General features: G+C 41.0%; 1 protein-coding gene across 2 annotated transcripts in view; it reads left to right on the forward strand.

Annotated features, from left to right (window-relative positions):
• Window positions 1-26,200, forward strand: part of FGD5 (FYVE, RhoGEF and PH domain containing 5) — a 110,129-nt gene that overhangs the window by 81,745 nt on the left and 2,184 nt on the right. For both annotated transcript variants that reach the window (XM_055803763.1, XM_055803764.1), the window contains exons 11-20: window positions 1,488-1,559; window positions 3,134-3,202; window positions 10,713-10,796; window positions 12,403-12,482; window positions 16,376-16,475; window positions 18,624-18,761; window positions 19,854-19,956; window positions 21,707-21,837; window positions 23,522-23,650; window positions 25,377-25,525. In XM_055803763.1, the coding sequence (XP_055659738.1) occupies window positions 1,488-1,559; window positions 3,134-3,202; window positions 10,713-10,796; window positions 12,403-12,482; window positions 16,376-16,475; window positions 18,624-18,761; window positions 19,854-19,956; window positions 21,707-21,837; window positions 23,522-23,650; window positions 25,377-25,525 (1,055 nt within the window). The remainder of the gene's footprint in view (window positions 1-1,487; window positions 1,560-3,133; window positions 3,203-10,712; window positions 10,797-12,402; window positions 12,483-16,375; window positions 16,476-18,623; window positions 18,762-19,853; window positions 19,957-21,706; window positions 21,838-23,521; window positions 23,651-25,376; window positions 25,526-26,200) is intronic.

The raw sequence follows: 26,200 nt of genomic DNA on the forward strand, positions 1-26,200 counted from the left end.
TTCCTGCATTGCAAAAATGATACTTGATGGCTAAAATTCTTGAAAATGTGTCAACTGCCAGTTATATTGCATGGTCACAATGCAGCCCTGTGCTGGTCAGGCCTTGTAGGTGTTTCCATATGTTTGATATGCAGTTACCAATTAAGAACTAAACTTAGCATCATGCTAAACAAGTGTAACATTTCACCAAGGCAGTAACATATGGAGGTATTTCAGGCTTATCTCAAAAAGAGGTAGGTATATTAATTGTATTAGCTGAAATCCAGGGTAAATTAGCCTTGACAGACCATCATGTTGACATGGATATGCTCATTCTGGTATCTGTGATAGCTTTCTTAATTAGCTGATTCTGTAGACAGCACTGATTTGTATCAGGCAGATACACTGCATGAATCTAACTAAGCCCAGGAGTATCTTAATGCCAGTCAGTGGAGCACAGGAAAACAGACCATTATCTGTCATAGCAGAAAGCTGTAGTCAAAGGCTGCCAGGTCATGAAGCTGTGTCAAATATGGTCCGTAGTCTCGGTGTGTAACTGAGGATTTCTGATACAATGGCTAACTTAGACAAGAGACTCCTAATTTTTAGACGTATTCCAGTGATGACTCATTGCGGCTGTGCAGCCCATTCTACTATCCTGACCAGATACAACCACAAGCCTCCGTTTTAGCAGCCTCACCTGCTAAATGGAAAGAGATCTGAAAAGACTCTAGCAATATTGCAAAGGTACAGACATCCCTTCTTCCTCCTTTGTATCTCCATCTAGTACCATCTTGTTTTAATGAGAGCATAGGCTTAGCTAGGTTAATCTTATTTACCATCTTCACAGATAAATTCGTGTCACATGCCAGTGCCCACTGACTGTGTGCTTTAAGGCCAAGTAGGCAGTTAATAGTATCAGAGTTTGATAATGAAGTTCCTGATTTTTGCAAAGCATCAAAAGAGAGATGCAGCTTCATTGCCTGCTTACTAGTTAACCTTCTAAATCCCCTATTGCAAAGTCATTAATCTGTTGTCACAGAATATAAACCTCCAGATAATCCTAGCAAGAGTTTTACAGTATTAAAACATTCTTTGGATTATCCATGTCTTGCTACTAATGCAGAGGCCTTTGGAGCAGATACTGTACTTTGTCTCTGCTCCCAGTTTATGAGTTCCCAGAGCAAGAAAGTCAGCAAAGAAGCCAATATATTTATACACTTGGGACATATGGAGTTAGCAGGCCCTTTTGAAGATGAACCGAGCTATCAAGAGGTAACAGGACTGTAGAAGGCCATAGCAGATGTGAAGGGATACGAGGAGATTTTGTAAAACCAGTAAGGCTGGAAGACTTCTAAGTGTGAAATCCCTGGGCTCAGTTCTCTCTGAAAGCTAATTCTGCAAAACCACAAAAGAGAAATAAAATGGTGAGAAGGGGTGAGGGAAGGTTTGCCTGCTTGTCTAAAGAATAGTCACCATGTGGTCTAAACGCTGTTTCTCTCCCCCAGGAAAACTTGCAGAAGCTGGTGCACATTGAGCACAGTGTGAGAGGGCAGAGTGGCCTCCTGCAGCCAGGAAGGGTGAGTGCTGCAGGCAGACCTATGCTGATAAGGACATTGTTTCCGGCCAGCTATATCTCTGATTGTGTGGATAGCCAGATTTCAGATGTCTACAGGTGTTGTTTACTGAGATACTGATAAGAGTTGGAGCACTGGGTTGTGTAAAAAACCATCACTCTGGCAGTGCACAAAAAGATGTGCCGAGAGCCTCAGGCTGGGAAAGACATGCGTTGCCCCTGCTTTTACACAGAGTAGCCATCTGACTTTTCACTCCAGCTGTCCTCAGCCACACCATGTGTAATGTGTTTTGTTGGAGATGCTGTTTTCCTCCCTATATAGTACTGCTGAAAGGTTGTAACACTAGCAGGAATTGCTTGCAGCCTGGAAAGTCTCAGAGTTTTATTTGGCTGGCTAAGAACCTTAAATCAGAGGAAATTATTTGTTTTCAAATTTTTATTCTCCCAATTCCCCAGTGTTGCTTTTCAAGCAAGATACCATTTTTAAGCAATACATGAAAAGAAATATGGCAGAGTGTATAGCTCTGTTTTGCCATCCACATCAAATGTAAATTTCTTCTCCTGGCTTTCAAACCTATCCAGTTTCCTCAGCTCCAACCTGCCTTTACACTTTGAAAGATTTCTTTCTTGAGTTCTGCAACTCTAGATTTCCCTTCAGCCCACCAGTATCTTTAGCAAAACTCATGAAGCACTTTTCAAGTCATGCATACTCATAGCATAAGGATCCTCATCAGGTACACACTGCAGTCAACCTCTATTTTTTCCTCTAATATTCTCACTTGTCCTTGGTCAGGAAGTGCTTTAACAAATTCTGCAAAGCCCAGAGTACAGAATTTGTGGGATTGGTCTCTTCGATTATAAATTATTCTAGAGTAGAAAACTACACCAGATTCTGTTCTCCATCCAAAAAGAGAAGATGACTGTTAATCCACTCACATTATTCTAGACCTTTTCAAACAGTAATGCAATCAAATTCTTATTATGCTGGTTTAGCTGCTTACATACATAGTCCTATCTACATACATAGTAAAAATATGGACTGACAAAGTACTGTGTTTGCAAACACATACAGATTATGTATGCAAGCATAGCTATGCGGATGTAGCGAGGCTTCAGCTTTTCTTTTTGGTCTATCTATTTTAGAAAATCTTTAAATACAAGATTTCTTTTCTGAAGCCCATTAATGTTAGCTTTGCAATCTGTGACGGTCACCTCTGAGCACAATCCACAGTAAAGGAGCACTGGGCTGAGGACAAGTGGGTTTCAAACGCTAGCACAGGGGTCCTCAAACTTTTTAAACAGGGGGCTGGCGTGTATCCGGCCCACGGGCCGTAGTTTGAGGACCCCTGCCCTAGCAGTACTGATACAAATGTAAGCCATGAAGAGCAGCAGGGCTAACTCAGGCAAAGACTAAGCCAGATCATAAGAAGTAAGGCTAGAAGCAAGTGTTGAGGTATCTATCTGTTCCTGTGCTGATAAACGCAGCTAGAGTACCTGTTTCCCCAGAGGAATATTCTTTTCTCACTAAGATTCAGAATTAGAAGCCTCAGGATTACAATCTGCTGTTTTCTCCTTCAGATCTTTGTTAAAGAAGGAACACTGATGAAAGTTGCTGGCAAAAACAGACACCCTCGGCACTTGTTCTTGGTAAGATTTCCTTTATATTTTTACTGTCTCTCTTGTATCTTCTGCACTTATGCAGCCCTGGACCCTGGCAGAAAATTCCAGGCTGCAAGTTATTTAACCATCAGCAGTGATGTGGTGGATCAGTTTCTCTTACTAACAGGGCTGTAGCCCTTTTTACACGTCCCATTGGCCCTGCATACAGGGGCTGTGCAGCCCTCCATTTGTGCCACAGCTACATACAGCCTTGACTAGGCCATAATTCTGCAAAAGAGTGAAAGTTTCCAAGGTGATCAGGAGGATGGGAGCTCCCGAATACTTTGAGCAAGTAAGCTTCACACTTGAAAGTCCAACCCAAAGGCCTTATGAGACCTGATTAGAAGCAACAAGGGCACCCTACTGCTAAAGTTTATGAAAGCTTTCTTTGGATTCACTTGGGTGAGATTTGTATCCTTGAAGCTTAAGGACTGGGTTTTAGTTCCTGCTGTCCACATCTATGTAAATTACCTGATAATTGTGTGAATTGCCTCGTATAGTCCCTCTGAACATACACCTCCAGCTTCCTGTTGATTAGAGCAACAGTTTTCAATGATGGTTTGCAAAATTCTTCTAAGATAGGTAAGAAAAATGAACCTTTCATCAGTTGGTTGAAATACCCTTCACAAGGGTCCACAACCCTACCATAAAAATTGCAAGTATTTGCAAATCAAAACACATGAAACCCCACTGTTTTAGAAATATGCTATTAATATGCTATTCATGCTTTCTGTTTTGCATTACACACTACATTGAGCAGTACAGAGTATGTAAGATTCCAGGCTCCTGAGCTCTGTTCTTTTCAGATAGCTTATTGTGTAACCACTGGCATTTTTATGCATTTATTGGTATGAAGGGGAAAATAATACTTGCCTGTGTCGTTGGGGTTTGTTACCTGGTTACCCATTCATGTTTGAAAAATTCTTTAGAGCTCCTTCCCAGAAAAGAACCCTAAAGAACTGAGCATTACTGCTACTATTAACATTAAAGTACTGTTTGCAGAATTTATTTTAAAATAAATGGCTTGTATGTCTGGAATATGTATTTGCTGTAGCCTCTGTAAGTGCTGACAAGCATTTCACCCTGGGATCATTGTGAGGAGAAGAGATGGCTTATAACAGAAGTCATATATTTTGCCATTAATTCTTACTTCTTCCTCTTAATGCCTCCTCAACCATGTATGGCAGTCATAATGAAAGATCAGATGGGATGGACACAGTGCTGGCACTGCACTTTTCTGATGGCTTCGTTGGTTTCTGTGAAAATTCAGACTTTCGTGTACTGAAAGTGATGGATTTCACTCAAATCTTCAAATATGAGATTGCTGCAGTGCTGTTCTATTGAGTCAGCAGCAATGGACTGTAACAACAGCAATAAATGGCAAAATCATGACTTTGTTGCAGCTAAGGGAAAATGGCAATGCCAGAATTTCCAGGAGCTGTTCTTAAGAAACAGTGTTCTCAGCAGCAGTAACACCTAAGCCTACTGATGACTACATCATAAAGTACTTGCTTGCTTACTGATCTCTTTTCTGAAACACTTTCCCTCACTAGTATTACAAAAACATTTTGGAGTTGTGCCTAAAGATGGGACCAGTGTGTTCATAACTGCCATTCTAATTCACTATGACAAATACTGAAGTGTCACAAACCTAGCTATTATAATTGATATAGAGAATTTAAGAGGATCAGAAATCAGGTTGATAATAAACATTGAGGGGAAAGTAATATAAACCTGGGATAAACTGAGATAAATTTCAAGTAGTCCAAAATGGTTGTATCAGCTTGAAGGTCACAAGACACTGAAAGTATTACTGGAACAAAGAAAGCACAGAAATTAGTTTCTGGCACTTGCTAGTTTAGGAACTATTTTTGATTCCTGGGGAGAGTTCAGCTGCTCAAACCCAGATGTTAACTGCAAAGAGCAAAGTGTCTCTTGGCAGCTGCAGACATTAAAGTAGCCAATGTCCTGTTGTTAATAGATGCTCTCAGTATTCAGAAACAGAGGTTTTTTCTTCTTTTCAGTCAGAAAGGCAAACTATGACCAAATGTGCTGTCATGCAAAGTATGTGGTGGAGCTAGACTAAACCATAGTGGTCACTTTCAAGAACTAAGAGACACATAAAACTGGCTGCCTTCCAGTTCTTAACACAGTGAAGCTGCAACCTCTTCAGGCTTCCTATATTATGTCTCCTGTTGGAGTGGGGTGCAGGTGAGTGGGTCTTAGAAACAGTTTGAAACTTACTGGCAAACATCTGCCTTTGGGTTCAGTGAATTTTTCACTCAGTCTTTACCCTGAAAGCTCCTCAGGTTGCAAAGCAATGCCATGTATGGTGAAACTGAGTCACTGCAATATGGTCATTCCTGCATTAACACCTGAATGGTTTTGCATTATCTGCTTGTCACTGCTAATGCTGTGGATTCTCTGTTGAACCACAACCACCACCACCATTCATGCATTGCTGAATGGACTATGTACCCTGTGGATACATAACTGTTGTGCAGCTATAGCAATATATTTGCATCTTGGCATATAGCACCTTTACTGCATCAGTCTTAAGGCCCTACCAACCATCACTGCCAATACCTTTTGCAACAGCCAAGGCCTGCATGAACATACCCTTCCCGCTGATAGTGCATCTAGCCCAACCCATGTGCTGTCTTGATTCTGATGCCTGAGGACACTGTGTGGAAAAAAAACCCAACCCAAACCCACAAAACGCAAGATTAGAATAATCTCCTAAACACTGTCTCTTTAAAACCCACACTAATTTAAAGCCCATATCTTCTAAGGACCATATCATAATCCTTTGAAACCAGTGGCAAAACTAAGGTAGGATAAGAATTTGTCCTAATGTATTAATCAAAAAAACTCTTCACAAGTGGCACTTTTTTTTGATACTTCTTCACATGTCAGCTGCCATTCAAAAAGATCACCAGAAGCTTAGATGTATAGGTGTAGTTTGGTTTAGCTTTGCATGAAATAAGTGTATTTACCCTAGCTACCCAAACCAGACTTTTACATTAACAGCATTTTCTTAAGTTCTTAGTAGTGAACTTACTCTCACTGACGCTAAATCAAGCCTAGGACCTGGACAGACTTTCAGTGGAAGAGTAAACACTGAAGGATAACCCTGCTAATTAAACCCCTACACATCCTAAATGAGCCCATCAAAGTAAAGCTGTATTAGAACGTGCTATAAGAATTGGGTGCATGCCAGACTCCTGCTTGGCCTGTGCATTCAGGGTGTGCTTTCGTAGTGTGTGCGCTTGTGCTTTGAGTATATGCCTATTAGGACCATTGTATGTCTATGCACAGTCCATATAGGCATGAGTATATAGGACACACATTTAGGGGCTTTTGATGTGCCTATGTTTCGGCAGGTGTATGTTGTGTGTATCACAAGGTTACTTGAGCTGGCTCTTTTGTGCAGGCTGCTGGTATTGTTGAATCTGGTGTTTCCTGGCAGGATGTTTGGTGAGTTCTGCTCTGCGCCTGTTTCCTGAGTCCATTCTCTGTTTACAAGGATGTTGGGGCCTCTTTGCAGCTCAGTACAGGCTGCTGACACTGGCAGGCCCCCTAACTGCCCCCCAACCACAGGACTTTGCAACTCAGACAGGGTCTCTTATCTCACCCTTCCAAGAATTTCTCTACAAAGGCTGCTTGTATTGCAAGTGGGGTGCAGGAAGCTGCTATCAAATGGGAGGCTGTTTAACGCTCTAGCTGGCAGGGCTGCAGTATAGGAGGTTTCAGAGTCAGAGCTTGGAAAATGCAGCCCAGCACACATTCAGGCTGCTCCGCTGACATTCAGGGGATGTTTAATACAGACTTCAATAGATAAGACAGGGTTCATAATGAACTACCCTTTAAAACATTGAGAAAAAACGAACAAGTGGTAGGAGCTTTTAGACAGAGTACATTACGTATGGATGCCAGCAGTTCAGCAGGGCATAGATAAACTTTCTTGGATCAATAAATTTGGACACTGTAGGGTAGAAAACTTGCAATGACCTCTAATGTTACTGGGTTCCCATCACAACAGAGGGGATTATAAAAGAAGGGGGGAAAAAGAAAAGTAGTAACAGAAAAAAATCAAAGAGCAGATGTATCCTTCTTTCTCTGAGTTATCAGCTGGTGTTTCAGGGACTGTGTGTGTGCGTGGAGCAGTGCAGAATAGGAATATTTGCTCCCATATAAATATCTGAGCAGTTTGGGGATCCCAATTATTCAGAAGTTTTCTGGCAAACAGGAAGTGGGTCTGAAGCCCCAGGACTTCTGGGAACTCTCCTTCAGGTTGTAGCAGTCAATCTCTTCTACCACAGATTCCTGAGGGGCTGCAACATTAGCCTTTGTCATGGCCCAGTCCTCACTGCTTCAGGGGACACTGTGCAGTGTGAAGCAGGACAATGCCTGAAACTGCTGGTACTAATGCTAGCTCCATTCATACCATTCATATAGCCACCACTCACATCTCCAGTGTAGATGTGGCAAAGTAGACAGCAGCAAGTGCAAACCCCTTCTTTCTTCATGAATATGTATGCCTTGCTTAGCAAGCTTTGAAACATTTGTCATGATTTCATTGTATCAAGCTGTGGCTGGTGGGACCTCCCACAGCTCACCACTATATACTATGGGGGAGAAAAACAGGAGGAGAGAAAAATCCTCCAATGGACAATTATAAAGCAGTCATCATGAATGTTTAATAAAATCTTGGGATATTAACCAAAGCCGTTGTGACAATGGTATACACCAGGATGTCATCCTTAACCAACAGTAATAAAAGAATGAGCTGCTTTTAAAAAATATATATACAGCTTTATATAATAGATGGACTTTGCTGTTCAAGAAACCCAGTAGCACATTATGCCAGAATCCTGAGCTTCTCTCTTAGGAGTTCACTTCTTTGGGCTTAGTGCCCATAACTAGTTAGTTACCTTTTATTGTGGTTTGAAACAAGCCTTAAGTACTGGCACTGTTGTGTGGCAGAGGAAGTCCTGTTTTCTCATATAATCCTTCAAACATTCAGGAGATAGCAGAATCGCCAGACAAATATGAGATTTCATTAGTGCTCTTCTATTTCACAGAGTATTTTCTTAATGTTAGCAATAAAGTGTGCCTGCCTTTTTACCTTTTTCCTACCTGGCTGCTGCAGTTCTAGTTGCTACAGGTAATATCAAGTGAAAATGTCTTTCATCTGCTTTTCACTGAAAGGTTTATATTTGCTCAGTTTTTTCTACCTTAGCCTCCTAGATACTTAGTGTACAGTAGGTTGGGATGATTTTTCCAGTGTTGCATAGCCCTGGTTAAACTGGGAATCATCATGTGGTCAGTACTGTGCAGATGTCACTGTGCTGACTGGATTAATGTTAGCGTGGAGTGTAATTTATGGTGCAATAAGTAAATCACAGAAAAACTCTTTGACAAACCATTTGTCACCTTATTCTAAGGAAATTGTATTATGCTGTTGCAAAGGAGTAAATACTTTAGACTACAGAGAAGACAGCATGAGGCTCCTATTCAGACTCGACAGTATGCTTTTATATCATCAATTGAGAAGTGTTATATTAAAAATGCTTTAAACTCCACATGACTGAAGACTTACTAGAAGGATGCAGAAAAATACACATTATAGTGGCCAGTGCAGGAGAGAATGGGAGTCTTTTTGTTAAAATGTTAGAATGGAATGTTTCAGCATTTTCTACAAAAATATTGGCTGATCCTATCCAGTAAACCCAAATCAATTTTTAAAAGTAGTAAGATTTGAAGTGAAAGTTTTGGTGAAAGTCACCTTTTGGTATGCTTTGAATCACGTTAATGGGAATCTGAATTTTAAAGGTGGGAGCTAAAGCACATAAGACTGATTTACTGTGAATCAGACAGCTACTTAATGAATCGGTGTCCACGAGTGAACTCACGACCCTAATAAAGGCAACAACAGTTTTGCTGTTAAGTCCAAGGTGATAAGAATTTAATCCCATGAGTGTTAATTCCATGTCATTTTTCTTTAACCATTGTTTCTGCTCTGTAAGAAAGCTGAACAGAAAAAAGAAACCCTTTAACAAAAAATCCATAAGGCTCCGCTTTCTGGTTTTTTTCAGGCAAGCAAATGAGTGAAGATTTTACACCAGCAGTTTTAGGTGGTCAGGCAGTACTATCAAGACCCCAACAATTCTAGTTATACAGGATACATTATTTTTTTGCCAAATCATTCTTTAGTTTCCTCCCTTGTTCTCTGCATCTCTTTCTCATAGTTTTCCTTCCACAATATAGTATTACCATCCAATTGTCTATATTTAAATGTCTTGGTCACAAAGGAATCCAAGTGAAGCTGGTTTTTGTCTACTTTTCAATTTCATGAAAATTTTTACATTTAAGATGCCTTTTCCCTGGCATCACACAGTATTACCTATGGCTTGGTTTTACATGCCTTGCACATCTTTGTTCATAGTATCCCAGTACAGTAATCAAGGAGCTGACTGAGTTTATGCATATTGGTGCTGATGTGGGAGGTCTGGAAAGACAGGAGAACATGACCTGCTTATTCAAGCAAAGTAGAGAATGCATACATATAAGTGTTACTTTGGCAATGTTAAGACCCACTGATACTTTATTCCTTCTAGCAGTAAGAGAAGGAGAGGCCAGCAAAGACCTACAAGGTCCAGTTCTGTTGTTTCATTTGTTTGTCGGCACAAAGGTAAAAGGCTGCAGTAATATCTATGATTAAGCTAGGAAAATGGCAGAGAAGATCTGATCCTATTTACTATAAACTTTGAAAAACATGCCCTCCGCAAGCAGCTGTGAGAAGTATGGAAATATTTGGAGTGTTAATTTACAGATTATTTTTCCTCATAAAATGGAAAAAGTTTCTCATTTTTGCCCTTTCATGGTCTCTGCTGTGGCCCACAGGCTCACCAAAGCCATCTGATGTCGAGGCGAGTTTTGCTAGCAGTACAGTTACTACTCTTAAATATCCAAACCATTCCTCCCTGAATTGTTCCTCCAGACTGTGGCACCTCTCTTCATCCCCGCTTCCTTTTTGTCCAGAAAATGGAAGTCTGTGAAGGCGAGCCCTACCCCTGGGCTCACTGCCGTTTCACTGTCAGGGGCACCCTGTGAGAGTCAGAGTTGCAGCATTCTAGGCAGTTAATTGGTACTGCCAGGTAGTAAATGCAGGGCCTGTCTTCTCAACTTGAACATGGTGTTGCGCTTAAAACAAGCAGTTGTTTCACCCAACCTGAATGAAAAAGAGCTGATTATCTACTTGCTTAGCCACCAGCAACAGTCAAAAATGGGAAGACATCAAAGTCCTGGATGCAGACGCCCCAGAGTTTTGTGGAAATGCAGGTCTTAATCTAATCTGTGAGGCTTGGGCCTGTCTTTCTAACAAGTCCTAGCAGTTCATCAAGTTACTGCTTGTTCTGGGTATTCTCCCCAGGAGTAATGGGCAAGCCTGTAAGCCATATTGCAAATTATTGATTTTGTCTTTCTTTTCATATAGATGAATGATGTTCTGCTGTACACATATCCCCAGAAGGATGGCAAATACCGACTGAAAAACACCTTGGCTGTGTCAGGCATGAAGGTAATGCCTCATCTGTATTGTAGTCTGGAATTAAAGTTGTATAGTGGGCTGTTAGTGCTTTGCTGGTTTATGTCTCATATAGAGCAAGGGGAAAGAGGCGATGGACCTGTTGTCAGGGTATTCCCTTGCCTCTTACAGGAGACAGAAGGAAAAATAATATAAAGCAAACATAAAAGATTATCTATAAGGCTGTGACTTAGAATGACAGCCTTATTCAGGCTACATAAATAATACAAGCCAAAATCAGATTTGCCATCTGATAATGAAACTGGAGACAGAAAAGATTTATTACCCTGTTTTGTCCATTCCCCTCTTCATGTCTCCAGCCAATGCATGGTTGTTCCCTACAATATATTCACTAGGCCTTAGTCTGCCTGGTCTTAAAATCCCACCATTCAAAATTTAAATAAGCTTTCACTTGTTTGGTTTTCATGTGCCCTTTAACTGTTTTCATCAAAAGCATTAATGTGTTCAAAAAGTGATTAGCCAACTTCACAGGGAAAAGGTATATTGGGAGCTATTACATGCAATGATATAAACACAGTCTCTTCTTCAGTAGATTTCTAAATTGCAAATTACAGAAACTGAACAAAATTGTACTGCTCTTACACTCTTTCCCTAAGCATTTACTGGCACCAGTACCTGTGCAACAGGAGATATTGGTCTGGAGGGGTCTTTGCTTCTTACCTAGCCATCCATTATGTACCTCCCACCAAGAACATTCATAACTGTTCTATAGCTAATGTGCCAAGTTGTATTTGTGTGAAAGAGGACTTGAAGTGGCAAGTCAGAAGTCTGGAGAGCTAGGAAACATGCAAGATGACTATTACTAATCATTAATTCCAATGGAATGACACGGGTGGGTTGAGGTGTTAGGAAAAGGTGGGAGGGATCTGTTAGTCTAAAACTAACTGTGAGTTCCCAGCAAGGGCAGGAATCACCAAAACACTCTACCATTAAGTGAAAACGAGTTGCAGCGCAGATACTTGTCAGGGTACATTTGAAATGCTCAGTCACTGGCACAACAGATGCTTGCTAGTAACAACATATCAGTACCATGAAGCTACCTTTCTCCCATGTGGCTGTTGCTATTAGTAGGCAAGTAACACACTACATGGCAGGGAATAGTTTTTAGCTGAGCTGTAGCTTTTAAGTTTGGGGTTTTTTTGCTCTTAAAGAGCCTTGCTGCAGACAGCTGTTCACTAAAGGGCTTCACTGTATAATGTCTGCATGTCAGGAGGAAAGTTATTTCCATTCATTAAAGAATAGCCAAAACTTTTGCCCAAATTAGTCTATCGCTTGTCAGACTAAACATCTCCTAAGCTTGTCATATCAAAACTGAACCCTGACTGATCCTTTATCCTTACCTTTACAGTTGGATTATCTTTTCATTTAGCACCACCACCTTATTGAAATAGAGAGCTTTTTTCCTCATTACACCAGCCATATAAAAGACAGAAAACCCTGTCTGCCCACCTCTTTGCATTGAAATAGGAAACAGGTGGCTGGGACGTCATAGTTCCATAAGCATTAAGACTTATATGATATACTGGTTATAGACAGTTTAACTCATGTCCACATTCACGTTCATGGCATTTATTTCTAGGTCAGCCGCCCAGTGACAGAAAAAGCCCAAAACGTCCTGAAGATTGAATGTGATGAATATTGCCTGACCCTGTCAGCAAGGTACTGTCCCCAAACAGCCATGGCAGAGGGTGTTAAACTCTAGAGCTGTGTCTCTAGATTAGTCTAACCAATACCCAAGACTTAACTGGTGTCTTTTTTAACTCAGTTTCAGTCTGTGCTATTGTGACAGACAATGGCTGAGTGCTTGATTACACAATGAAGATATTCATTATAAATGCAAAGCTCATAAACTGTAACTAATTCAACTCGTATGCTGAATAAAGATTAGAAGGTGGCTTTTGATGATGTCTTAAAGAGAAAGGAAAGAGAAGAAAGTGTGTTACTAAGAGGCCTGAGACCTTTTCATTATCTTTTCACACTTTTCATCACACTTTTTCCTTGTAACACTAATAGTGTGTTATATCTCCCTTCCATAAGTTCACTTGTTGTCTCATACCACTAGGGTTGTAAAACTGCTGGAGAAAATAGTAAAAATACCATGCAACAGATAGAAAAGCATTTAATAGTGCTTAAATGTTGTTATTTATTAATTATTAAGCCAAAATGAAACCTTACTGGCAACCTCATTTGTCTTTCTAATAAAAGGAATTTCACTGATTAGTTTGTGTAGTATTTTCACTCTGCAACTGGGAGTCAGGATCTCTGTCCTGGGATCACAAGTGAACACCAGAAAGAGAATGTAGTTTCTGATAAGAAGATAGTGGTGTACTGTATTTTTGCATGCTTCTAGCCCTGAATAATCCTGCAAATTTACCTAGAGCTACAGTAGAAAGGTGGCTGGCTTGATTTTCAGGTGTAGTTTACTACAAAAGACATAGCACACTAGCAGTGGTATTAAAATTACAACTTCCAAATAACAAGGTCTTCGATGCTTTTAAGCTGACTTTCCCATCATCAGTCTCCAAGTACAACTTGGCTCGAAACACAGCAGACCTCCCTAAGTTACACAGTGCAGTAGAAAGACAGGGAGGGTGCTTTCTTATTCAGAATCAGAATTTGGGGCTCTCAACCTTCTCAGAGCACTTGCCATCTGAGAGCAGTGTTCAGATACCTGTCAAAGCCTTTTTGTCTATTTCCTTTTATAACCAGCAAATGAGACAATACCTGAGATTTTCTTAGAGCTGCACACTTGTCACGACCCTCAAAATATACACACAGTACTTCTGAATTAGCCAGTTACAAAATCAGGATGCGTACAGCCTTTTTGTATTGCAGAGGGGAAATAGCTCCTGCATGTCTCCTTTATTCAGGGAAACTGAAGTTGGCATCCCTAATGAGAAGCCTGGGATGTTCTGCTTGCATTGTTATGTTGTTTCTTTGCCTTTTGTACTCATACCAGGTCTGTGCTTGGTTAGCCTAAGCAACCACATGAGGCCACTGGAAGCTGTGTTTCTTTGGTAGTAGATAGAACCAGGGCCTGGGACTAAGCTTTCCTTTCTGATAACAGCCAGTGGGAGACTGCCTCTTACCAGAGCACTGGGGTAGAGCCCCTTTCCCTTCCTTGTGCTGCTCATTCTGGGACCAATCTGCCATAAGTCATCCAAGAATGTCTTTTCCTCTCCCTTTCTGTACTGGCTCGCAGAGCTGATGAGACACCAGTGGGACGGCTTGCTCTCCTAACCCCACTGCACAACATCCTTGGCTACTTTCACTGAAAGGAGCATCAAAGACAGAAAAGTACCATCAAGCGTCCCTAAAGACTGTATCTTTTACCGCTTACACCCAAGTGCTGCAAATTTGCACAATCGCAACCCAGACCTCAATGTCTTTACACTTGTACGAGACAAGGTGAATGCATTGAGGAAATACATCATGACTGCCAGGCAGTAAAGACAGTAGAATGAGGATGACCAAAGCTTAGAAGACAGCATGGCTATATGAGCAGATGGCACTGTAAGGTCTTTACATCTCCTGCTGAAAATGGCTCACTCATCCAAAGAGCCATGTTATTGGCTTGCAGTGAGCTGGTAGCAGATCTGAGCACAGAGCCTTTATGGAGATGGCTTATATTGCTCTTAGACCTTTTTTTTTGCATTTCAAAAATGTTCTTCTTGGACACAGGGGTAACTATGTGGTGCCCATATAAAATACTAAAGCACTGGGAGAATGTAGCCAGTGCTGCCACCCTTTTAAGGCTAATTCAGAGTCACAGATAGCACTGTGACAAGACAAAATCCCATCCCAGTCCAGACCACTTTCTGTGTTCCATAGATGCCTCCTGCTGTCCTCTCTATATGCTTAAGGATGCTCTGAGCCTTCATGCAACCAGTGAAATAGCTAATTAAGAATAGGCCAGTGCCAACTGACATAATTTATCTTACTCATCAGCAAACAGGTGTTATTGCCACATTTAGACCTTAATTACCTGTGATTACTGCCTACAGATGTTTAATGGAGTGGAGAAGAGGTTAAAGGGGCCAGTTAGGTATCAGGCTTTTAACAGCAGATTGTCTCTCTTATCTGTCCTTTCCAAAGTGGCTTTAATTTACATCAGTATATGGGCCATGATTTCCTCTGATTTTTGTAAATCATTACTTAATTCTCAAATGAAGAGAATTTCCAAGAAAGAATTAGGAAGAGACAGGTTAAAGCTAGGACTTCTTTTAGTGCTTTGCAGGTTGTGAACATGATTTGTCCGGAAGATACAGACATCTTCAGCTTTCTTAGAAAGTGTAATTTAACAGGACTTTTGGTAGTAATAAGGACTGACTAGTAGTGTGACTCTTGCCAGAGATGATCTCCTACAATATAGCCCCTTGGCTTGCAGAAATTAGACTATATGCAGTAGATACACTGGTTCAGTTTCTGCTCCAGGCTTCTTGAATTTTAGAGGCTGGTGTATTTCAGACAAGGGATTATGCTCTTGGTGCTCTTGATGCAAAGTCAGAGATCATTGATAAAATCTGGCATTTCCTCTCTTTTTGTCCTTTTTTTTTCTTTTCTTTTTTTTTTTTTTAAGACTACAAAATATAAATTGTTCTCAGATGTCTTGCTTGGTGGCCTTCATGAGGACAGTGTGAGGAAATCACAGCTGAACAGCAGCTGGCAATGATGCCACTGCTAATTTTTACAACAAAATCTAGTGGGTAGCTTTAATGTGAATGTCTAGTATGATTTGGGGAGGGAAGACCACACTGAGTTGCATTCCCTCCTGTGACTGATGCTGGGAACAGCTAGAGCTGTGCAGTTTCAGATGGACAGGAAGTGCACAGCTTGAAGTCACAGCAGGAAAACCAGCTAACACAGGCAGGACAGCTTATGGCTGTAACAGAGCAAATGCGTCTGGTAAGTAACAGAGAGTAAAATCCCTGCTGCTTTTCTGGGATATCTAGACTAGCAGGGAAGCACAACGCGCTCGCTGTTTTGCCTTGTGCAAAGGGAGCATCTAGAGGCCAGTCTGGAGAACTACTGGCCTCCATCCGTAACTGCAACTAGAGGGAATGCAGAACTTCCTTCCAAATTGCTGTCCTGGCCTCTTGCTGGGAGACTGGAGATTGTCTGTGATGAAGCTAGAGGAAGATGAAAGTATTCACATATCTACCATAGGTGACAGATTTCCGCATTTCCCAAACACACAGATCATCTAAGCATCCCACTGTAGAGATAAGCATTAACATGCTTACTTTGCACAACCCCTGCAAATACTACATGCATGGAGTGCCTAAAACCTAGGGCAGAAATGACGGAAAAAAAAGAGACATTTCATATTGTCCTGTGTGATCTAGGATTGAGCACTAGGATCTACACTAATCATCCTGCTTAGTAAGTCCAACAGTCAATTTTCTTCCTGGTCAGAAAATTACCAGATCAACACAGCAGTGCAGAAAAGCAAACATTCATAAAGTGAAGCTTTTCTCCTCTGATCCAGAAACAGCTTGTTTCAGTCCCTGCTGTGCATGGCACTGACTGCTCTGCTGTATTTCGTTCCACAGCTCTTGCTCAGAAAGGGATGACTGGTACAGCTGCATCAGCAGACACATCCCAGATGACTACAAAGCTCACACCACTTCCACTTTCCACAGCAGCGTGGAGGTAAGAGGAGGCCAAGTCTTTCAATGCTTGAAAAAGAAGGGAGAGGGTGGAGAGAGAGAGAGGAAAGGAGGAGAGCTGTAAAATGCAGTGTTCCTAGCGGCAAGACTTCTTACTGTTTCCACTTAAACCAACATGCCAAGCTCAAACAATGAAGTTCATCACAGCTCATGGGCCACCTCTGAAATGTTAATCACACTCTATACTCCGTGGTCTTCGCTTAAACAGGAGCTCTTCTGGAGGAAGACTGTTTTGTCCTAAAGGGTGACTATTTTGGATGAACTAAATATAGCTACAAACTTCACAGATTTTGAGAAAACCAACCTACACATTACTTAGAGTTATATCATATACACAATGAAGTCCCTGCCTCTACAAGCCCCACCAGCAATATTCAATTTGTACCAACACAGCTGATGTATGTTATTGTTATCCCATTAATTTCAGTTGTACTGCTCCCAGTTAAGAAGGCAAAGAATGCATCTGACAAAAAGTAAAAATGCTATTTCAGGTTATGTTGAACACCACTTTTATTAAATAGGCTAATTGGGGAAAAAAAAAAGAGTGCTGGTGAGGGCACACCTGGAGTGCTGTGTTCAGTGCTAGGTTCCCCACTGCAAGACTGACATGGACATACTGGAGAGAGTCCAACAAAGGCCACGAAGATGATGGAAGGGACTGGAGCAGCTCTTCTGTGAGGAAGCGCTGAGAGAGCTGGGACTGTTCAGCCTGGAGGAGGGAAGGCTCAGGGGGGATCTCATCGATGTATGTAAATACCTGAAGGGAGGGTACCAAGAAGATGGAGCCAGGCTGCTTCTCAGTGGTGCTCAGTGACAGGACCAGAGGCAACAAGCACAAACTGAAACACAGGAGGTTCCCTCAAACATCAGGAAACACTTTTTTTTTTTTTTGTCACTCTGAGGGTGACTGAGCACTGGCACACATTGCCCCGGGACTTGTGGAGTCTCCATCCTTGGAGATACTCAAAAGCTGCTGGACAAGGTCCTGGGCAGCTGGCCCTGGGTGGCCCTGCCTGAGCAGGGGGGTTGGACTAGATGATGTCCAGAGGCCCCTTCCAACCCCAACCAGTCTGTGATTCTGTGATTTAATTTTTGAAGACTTCAGAAAGTAAAAAATTAATTAAACCCAACAAAACAGGATTTTCCTTCTGGCCTGAAGCCAATATACTTCCAAATATTTAACAAGAAAAAATTAGAAATTAGTTAATATAGCTACCTAAACCAGATCCTTTTTCAACAAATGAAAAAATACTTTATTTTGTAACTCTTCTTCTCATGTAAACGTGAATGTGCACAAAGAGTAGTTTGATGTTTCTGTGTTTCAATCCTGTTTGTCTGCAGAAGCCTGATTTCCCCACAGAAAACCCTCCTGACAATCAGTTCTTCAACAGCACAAGAGCTTGCACTACTTGCGCCAAACACTAAGCTGCTGTGAACTGACAGTGAGGTACCTGTAATACTTTGGTGCTGAACCTGCAGTAACACAGCTTCTCAGCACAGTTCATTAGATTGTATTCAGTTCCACATCGAGCATGGCTCCCTTGCTTGGAGCAAAGGCACCTGTACAGCACAGTAACGTGGTGCATTCTAAGAAACAGGAACAGTGAATACGTTTTCTAAAGCTGCTTACCTATATTCAGATCAGCCATGGAAAGCACGCATCAGATTTGGATTGTGTGGGGATAAATTTAGTTTTACTGTTTTCTGTACTCTCTTGTCCCTGACCTGTCTCAAGGTGTGATGACACAGAGCTCAGACCCTTTTCAACTGAAACCTATAGAACTTTTAAAAGATATTATTTCAAAAGCTGTTAATAAAAAGATGGCTTTCACTTATGTTCTCACCTGCAGTGAACCAGATCCTTGTCTGATGTGGAAGAGTGTCAGTGCCTGACCAGTAATAGATCTACATGGATTTTTACCTGTTGTGACCCTGGCTTTAACAGCACCATGAACTGACTGGTCACAGTCTTTCCGTGCTGAAGCAGCTGTATCTAACTTACAAGGTGCATTAGGAATTAGAAAATATGGGTATCTTAGCAGGTGAAGGACTGAAATGAGAGGAGAATTGTATGTAATGGAGTAGGGCTGACTGAATGCACTTCAGACAATTTGTCTTGTTTGATTTTAAGCTAAGAGAAAGACTTGGAATACCCTTGGGTGAGAGGCCTCCTACTTTGGTGCCTGTGTCCCATGTCATGATGTGCATGAACTGTGGCTGTGACTTTACCCTCACATTGAGGAGACATCATTGCCATGCCTGTGGGAAGGTAAGACCAGTACAAGCTTCTCAGGGAGTCTTTATTCACACTTCTATGACCCTGGCTGCCACTGCTGTAACTTCTGCAAACTTGTAGCATCATCAAGACCAGAATTTGATTTGTCACAGAACCTGTTAGTCCTTTGCTAAATTAGTAATTAGGTTTCTAATGACTCTAGTAGGAAAAACAGTAACCTTCTCTTGAGGGTCAAATTAATTCCCAAGGGTTCGTAGTTGAAGGCTTACAGGATAATTGTTGCTGAGTCTAGCCAGTACATCTGATATACAGTTAGCTCTAGAGACAATGAAACAATACAGTAAAAATACAGTCTCTGTTCTGGACAGGGCAGTAGCACATCTAGTCCATTTCCTGTCCCTGAGAGTAGCTGGTAAAATTATCTTCCAAGAAAAGTGAAGAAACTCAGCAGTAGAGCATGGTTTGGTCAGTGACCAAAGGGATAGTTTCCTCTGTGCTCCACAGAAGAGCTGCTGCCTTTTGCCCTAAAGCCAAGGGGATTTATAAGCTTTCTTGGTTTTCTCCCTTTATCACTGACTCTGGAGATTGTGTGTACACATAAACCTGCAGTCCTGTTTTAAACCATAGCTGTCTTTTAGCCTCAGTGATTTTTATTTTTTTTAATCAAACTACCAGTGATTTTTGTCAGTATGAGAAAGCATTTACTTTATCTTTTTTCTAATTCCACAGAGAAAATCAGCCTGTACTTATGCAGGGACAGTAGGAACATGCAAGCTTCCTTAGGAAAACAATGTTACTAACAAAGCTAAGAAAACAGAAGTAATACTAAAATGGTCTTTCTGTAATTCACTGGTAGAGAAGGTATAAGTTCCTGGGGAGATGGGCATAGCAGTGGTGTGTAACCAAATACAGTGATCAATTCTGCTTGGCTTACAACAGGGTAAAGCAATCACATTTCATCCAGTAGACTTACCCTGACTGACACAGTTGTAGGAGAGGGAGTCGTCTAGTCTACTATGCATCTTCCTCCCCCAGCCAGTTCTGAGGATTTTTTTTTTGTATAAGCATATATATATACACACACATTTAAATTATATTTACATGCATTTCTCCTTGCTGAAACAGATTGTATGCCGAAATTGTTCAAGAAACAAATACCCTATGAAGTACCTCAAAGATCAAGCAGCCAAAGTCTGCGATAGCTGCTATGTGGAACTTAAGAAAAGAGGTAAGATTCCTTCATTCTTGGCAAAACTGACAAACCCACTTCCTGCCTGAATAATGGGGAGGCTTTAGGATTTGCTTAGCATGTTGTGTTTTGTTAAAGAGGATTTCTCATTTCAAGCATGAGACATGTGTATTGAGGTCCCAGGAGCACCAGACTGTACCGCAGCTAAAACTGTTTTAGCAAGCCAGGCTCGCTGAGGGCTCCCCCGGTCTTTTGATAAACCAGAATAATGATAAGAACTATGTCCTCTGAGGAGCAGCTGAGGACATGGGGTTTGTCTCACTTGGAGAAAAGGAGGCTGAGAGGTGACATAATTGCTTTCTGCAGCTTCCTGAGGCGGCAACATGGAAAGGGAGGTGCTGATCTCTTCTCCCTGGGATCCAGGGACAGGATGCCTAGGAATGCTTCAAAGCTGTGCCAGGGAAGGTTCTGATTTGACATGAGGAAACATTTCTTTACCCAGAGGTTGGTCAGACACTGGAACAGGCTTTCTAGAGAGGTGGTCGATGCCCCATGCCTGTCAGTGTTTAAGAGATGTTTGGACAATGCCATTAATAACATGGTTTAGCTTTTGGGCAACCCTGAATTGGTCAGGCAGTTGGACTAGACAGTTGTAAGGTCCTTCTAACTGAACTGTTCTATTCTGTGATGTAATTATAAGTGATAGCTCCTCACCATAATTTCAAATGAATTATCCATTAAAGTAAAACAATGGCTTTACTGTTCCTTACTGTCCTCATCCCTGTTGTAGCTTTTACAAAAAGAAATGCTGAGGTAAAGTGCAGAGTCACTAAGAGCTTTTCTACATGGGGAATTAATCTGGTTACAAATGAAAGCATGAATTCAAAGCAGAAGAGCTACTGCCTAACTAGAACTCTGTATTATTGTCCTATTATATGTCCCTTTCCTGATTTAGATACATACCCAAATCAAAGATAAAAGGGGGGGGGGGGGGGCAGGTGTTACATAGATATGAACAGAGAATGAACAGGAAATAAAGTTCTTGCACAACTATTCATGCAGACAGTCTCTGAAAGTAGGCATATTGTACTGTTATGGATGAAAAGGTGGGGACAGATGAAGTTTAGTTTCATTCTGATTAAAGAAATTCACACTAGCCAAGCAAATACATGAACAGATACTGTCACAACAGCCAAAACCACATACCCAAGCTTTCTTGCGTCCAAGAAATGATAACTCAGATTTGTGTTAAAACAATGCTGTGCTTTATACTAAGAGCTTCCAGATAATAGTGTTGCCAGAAGTGAGATCATGAAGATATAAACTCAGATGAGTGGGGTTAATGTAGATTGATAGTGACAGAATAACTGTCTTCCATGCGGAACTCAAAGAGAATGGGTCATACAGAAAGAATGTCCTATTAGTGAATCTACCCTGCAAAGGTGTTACAGAACATCGGGGGTATAGACAGAAAAGCCATTTGTTTAATGCTGATTTTAAATTAGAAGAAAACAAGCTGTGTTTTGTGCTTTGTCAGCTGTCTTGCAGGTTTCTTTCAAGTAGCTGTAGGTTATTGCCATTAACCTAGGTTGCTATGAAACCCACCCATCTAATCAGACTTAAAGGGGTGATTGGAAAGAAAAGCTAAAATAAAAACTGGCTGTGGAAGAGGCACTGTATTTTCCTTAGTTATCTGCATTAGTGTGTTGTGTGTCTTTTACCCTTAGTCTGATATATACTGATTCATCCATTTCCCCCTTTCCCTTTCTGAATTTTCTTAATCTTTCAGAGCGGCCACTAAGTGTGAGCTTCCCTCCAACTTCATCCAGGTGTTCAAGCAGTGCCTTCTCCTCTGTCTTCCACAATATTCATTATACATCTTTTAAGAAACAGAAGAAGATCCCTTCAGCTCTTACAGAGGTAGGACCAAGCTGTCTGAGAAAGGCAATGAACTGCAGAGAACTGTGTACTCATACTTCAACAGCTACGTTTATAATTCATTCTGTGTGCAGTGGGCTCAGCCCATTTTCATCATGCAATTATTTTTTCTGTTTTTCATAATAGTGTTTAAAATGCAAGCTTCCTGAGCCCACTGAGATATCCAGTTAGAACAGTGTACTGTAGTTTGCTCATCAACATGTGAAGTCTTTAGAAAACTTAAGATGACTTCAAAGTACTACACAGTACAAGGCAGATCACAGACAATGACAACTATCAAATGAGCATGAGATACTGTTGACTTGTTACCTTTTTTTGATAAGACCCTTACTTGTGAAATCTTACTTTGATTTCAAGAGAAATAAAATACCACTTAGGAAATAGCATCTGGTCTTTGGCAATCAATTCAGGAGCATACATGTTTAAGCAGGTACTTTCCCGCCACCCCACACCAAACTATTTCAAATCAGATGGGTAAAATCTTGATCCCACCAACATAAACAAAACTTCCACCAATTTCAATGGGGCCAGGATTTCTCCAGCTATATTAGTTTTCTTTCCAGGAACAAGGTGCCAATCATGTTGATGTAGTCTCAGTAGCCAAGCTGCCCATTGAACTCAAGCACAGTAAGGTACTTCCATTTCACTGAAATCAGCAGGTATTTATCGTTGTATTAGAGAACAGGGTGCACATGTCTTGCTGAACTCATTGTACAGCCAAGACACTGGAATTTCTTGACGTGTGTTTACGTTGAGGTGAAACTGAGCCAGAGATACAAGCATGTAATACAAACACACAAATCAAATACTGAAAGAACTGGCAGGCAAAATTTCAGTCCCGTTAGGAAAAAAGCATTGCCTTTCTACCACAAGGGGGCAGCACATGTTTGTTAAGATGGACTGTCGCACAATAGCAGTGCTCTGGAACTTTTGCTAACTTGCTTTACCCTGGTCCTGAAACATTTCCGTTCTCCAGCAAAACACTGCTATAGTACTGCTCAGTTTTCTGTCTGTGACACAAAAGCTGGTTTTGAATCTCTGCCCATTGTTTCCAAGTGCAATACTATCGCGATTTACTCCTGTAACAAATAACATACACTGCAGTGTTTGTGCGTGTATAGTTCCATCTACTCGAACTCCAGATCTTTAAGAACATTAAGCACTTAAATCTCAAAATACTTCTGTGAGAGGGTTTACTTTTCTCAGAAATATTATTTCACAAATGAAACCAAGTCATAGTCAAGTGATTAACATAAACTGATATAAAACCATTGCAAAGTCCTAAATATACCCACATCGTAAAAGTGTTCAGCCACAAGACTGTAAGTCTTGTTTGGAAGCATGTACTTTTAATATACCCAAAAAACCAGACCTGGGAAAAGGGACAAGTCTGGCTTCTCAGAATACAGCTGTAAACTTGCTGACCTCAATAATAACTCAACTGTGTATTTTCCATCAGAGTTACTGAGAACTAAGTTTAACCAGAATCTTCAATTAAAAAGAACTGTAATACTATGCTTATATTTTTCCTGTCTCGATATTTTTAATGGTCTACTTACAGTTTCAGGGACATAGACCTGATTGTCTGGTGTGATGCGAAGACACTTAATCAGGAGGGAAAAAGCCTTTGTTGTTACAAATCCCAATTTCTCCTACTCTGCTTTAGGTGGCAGCCTCAGGAGAGGGAGCTACCATCAGTGGTTACCTCAGCAGATGTAAGAGAGGCAAAAGACACTGGAAGAAACGGTGGTTTGTTATCAAAGGCAAAGTCCTCTACACCTACACAGCAAATGAGGTACTGTGCAAACTGACTTGAAATAGTTTCCTATCTGTGTTCCCTTCTTTACTCTCTACAGGCAGCACAAAGAAATGTGAAAGGTGTAAATGGCAGTTTTCACAACTACCGGCCTTCTGAGTCCTGGTCCTAACAGACCGAGTCCCCAGGCAGCAGTCCTTGTCTCAAGGGGCCCAGCCACAGCCTTAGCTGGGTCTTGGCAACCTCTTCACAAACAGCCCCTCGTTATTTGACTTTTTGCTATACAGGCTATTACAAACTGTCACCCACTGTGAACCTTAGTCTACATATTCACACCCAAAGACTTCAAGATCCTTAGGGATTTTCTGGTGCACTGGGTAACTGCCAGCTATTTTGTAGATAGATGGTGCTGTGATCCATTTCTGGTGGGAAGGAGAATCTTGTAGTTTTGCAAGTATAAACAGGACATATTTGTCCTACCAGTACCAACAGTGAAAGACAGCAGGCAGTCTGCAGAAGTGAGAAGAATGCCTTCTGTATTGGCCTGTAAACTCTTCCTTACAGCCAAGGAGGTTTGATATCAACTACATTTATGTATTTTGTCTCTTCCCAGTCCCTTTTCATATTTTAATTTCTTGCCCTTTTTGAACAGCTGCAATATAAATAAACTTAAAGTGTGACATAAAGTTTGGTTATAACTGACCAAATTCATAAGCAAAGCATAAAAATTCATTTTACTGAACAAAGGACACATAGTGCCAGAACTGTTGCAACAGCAATATTTGGTATTTTAAGCCCTCTGAAGACTTCGCAAACATCAATTATTTAAACTCAAATCATCACCACGGTGGTTGCACGAAGCAACATTATCCTCTTTAAACAGATGAGGAGAATGAGGCACAAAAGACTTCATGATTTGGCCAGCAATTTAGACCATTAGCATCAAATTCCGTATCCAATACATTTACCTTACACCTCTGCTAATCTTAAAAGCGATCATTTCTGGTTCAACAACAGGGAAAAAGCAACAGATGGCTAATTACACTTTGCATTCCCAGTTTGAAATTTAGGTCCTAAAAGCAGAGGCAAGGGCAACATACACTTATGGAAAACATTACCTAAATACGGTGACCAAAACTGCTTCTATCAGTAACATCTAAACTGCAATTCGGTTAAAGCTTATTGTTGTTTTGTTTTTTTTTTAACTTGTACAAAGCAGCCTCTGGCAAGCAAAATTCATTACCAGCTCAGAAATTTCAAAGCAGCATTTTGGGAAGCAAGTGTGCTGTTTGAGACTGCAGATTTCTAAGAAAGTTGCTAGTGCTATGAAAGGAAACGACAAGGTACCAAAAAGACTACTACTCATACTCAGCAGATAGAAATAGTGAAAAGGAACAAAACTGGGAATGGTAGCTGCTATACTGTCTCACACTCTCAGTAACCTCTAGTTGGCCTCCTGGACCATTACATCAAAGACAGTCATTACAGTAACGGCTAATATGACCTTCATGGTCATGTGGATGATCACGAAGAACTGGACTTTTGGAGGTGGTATCAGAGTTCAGGATTAAGACTAGATAAAAAAGTGCAGTACACCGGCATTTCTTCTGTTTGGGTGTGACCCACCAGTGCAGCAACAGAATCACACTACTGCTTATGTAGCCCTGTCAGGTAGGGGTTGTATCATTATTTGGTTTTCAGAAACAGCCCTCAAACTGTTCCAAGCCTTCTCTCAAAATCTTGTTCACTTCTTGTTTGCTTTCAGGACAAAGTTGCGACAGAAAGTTTGCCTTTGTTGGGTTTCACCATTGCCCCAGAAAAGGAGGAAGGAAGTATGGATACAGTTTTCCATCTCTACCACAAGCAGACTCTCTTTTATAGCTTCCGAGCAGAGGATAACAATTCAGCACAGAGGTATGGAGGCAGACTTCCACACCAGCCAGTGCACAGGTCCGGAAGCTTATGTAGGGCTTTTCCCTCCTCTTCAGAACGCCTTCATGACAGAGGAAACAGCTTTCAGAGTACTGATTAAGCCCAACTGCATCTGACTGGCCTGGGTGACATTAAAAATCTACCTGGTGCTTTTTAGTTCCTTCAGGAAGGGGAATCTGCTCCCTTGTATAGGTAAAGAAGAGGCTGCGTCTCAAGAGTCATGCCTAGAAGTCTGTCAAATGTGACTACTGTACAGAAACTTCTCTGATTTATGTGTTCTATTTATCTGTCTCTTCATTTCCTCATAAACAAATTCTTTTTTAGATTTTCCATTCTAATGCTACTCTTTCCACGTAATAAAATAGTTAATGAAATTAGTAATAAAAATGCCAGAACCTCAAGACACACAGGGAAGGAATGAGTGTTTCTGGGAGGTTTTGTTGCTTTTAGACATACTTTAGTGGTTTGATCTTTCCTATTCTAAGACAGCACTTGTACTATCTTTGAGATTTTACAATAAATTGTTGGTTAAGTTTGTACTAGAATGCAAAATCCTAGTACCCAGTTCCCTGCTTTAATCATAAAACTATAGTTTCTCATTAGAGTTGGGATGGCAAATACAGTCCTCTTCAGGCTTTATGTTCTTAAGATACTTAC

The sequence above is a fragment of the Falco peregrinus genome, chromosome 5 (genome assembly GCF_023634155.1).
Source record: "Falco peregrinus isolate bFalPer1 chromosome 5, bFalPer1.pri, whole genome shotgun sequence".
NCBI lineage: Eukaryota > Metazoa > Chordata > Aves > Falconiformes > Falconidae > Falco > Falco peregrinus.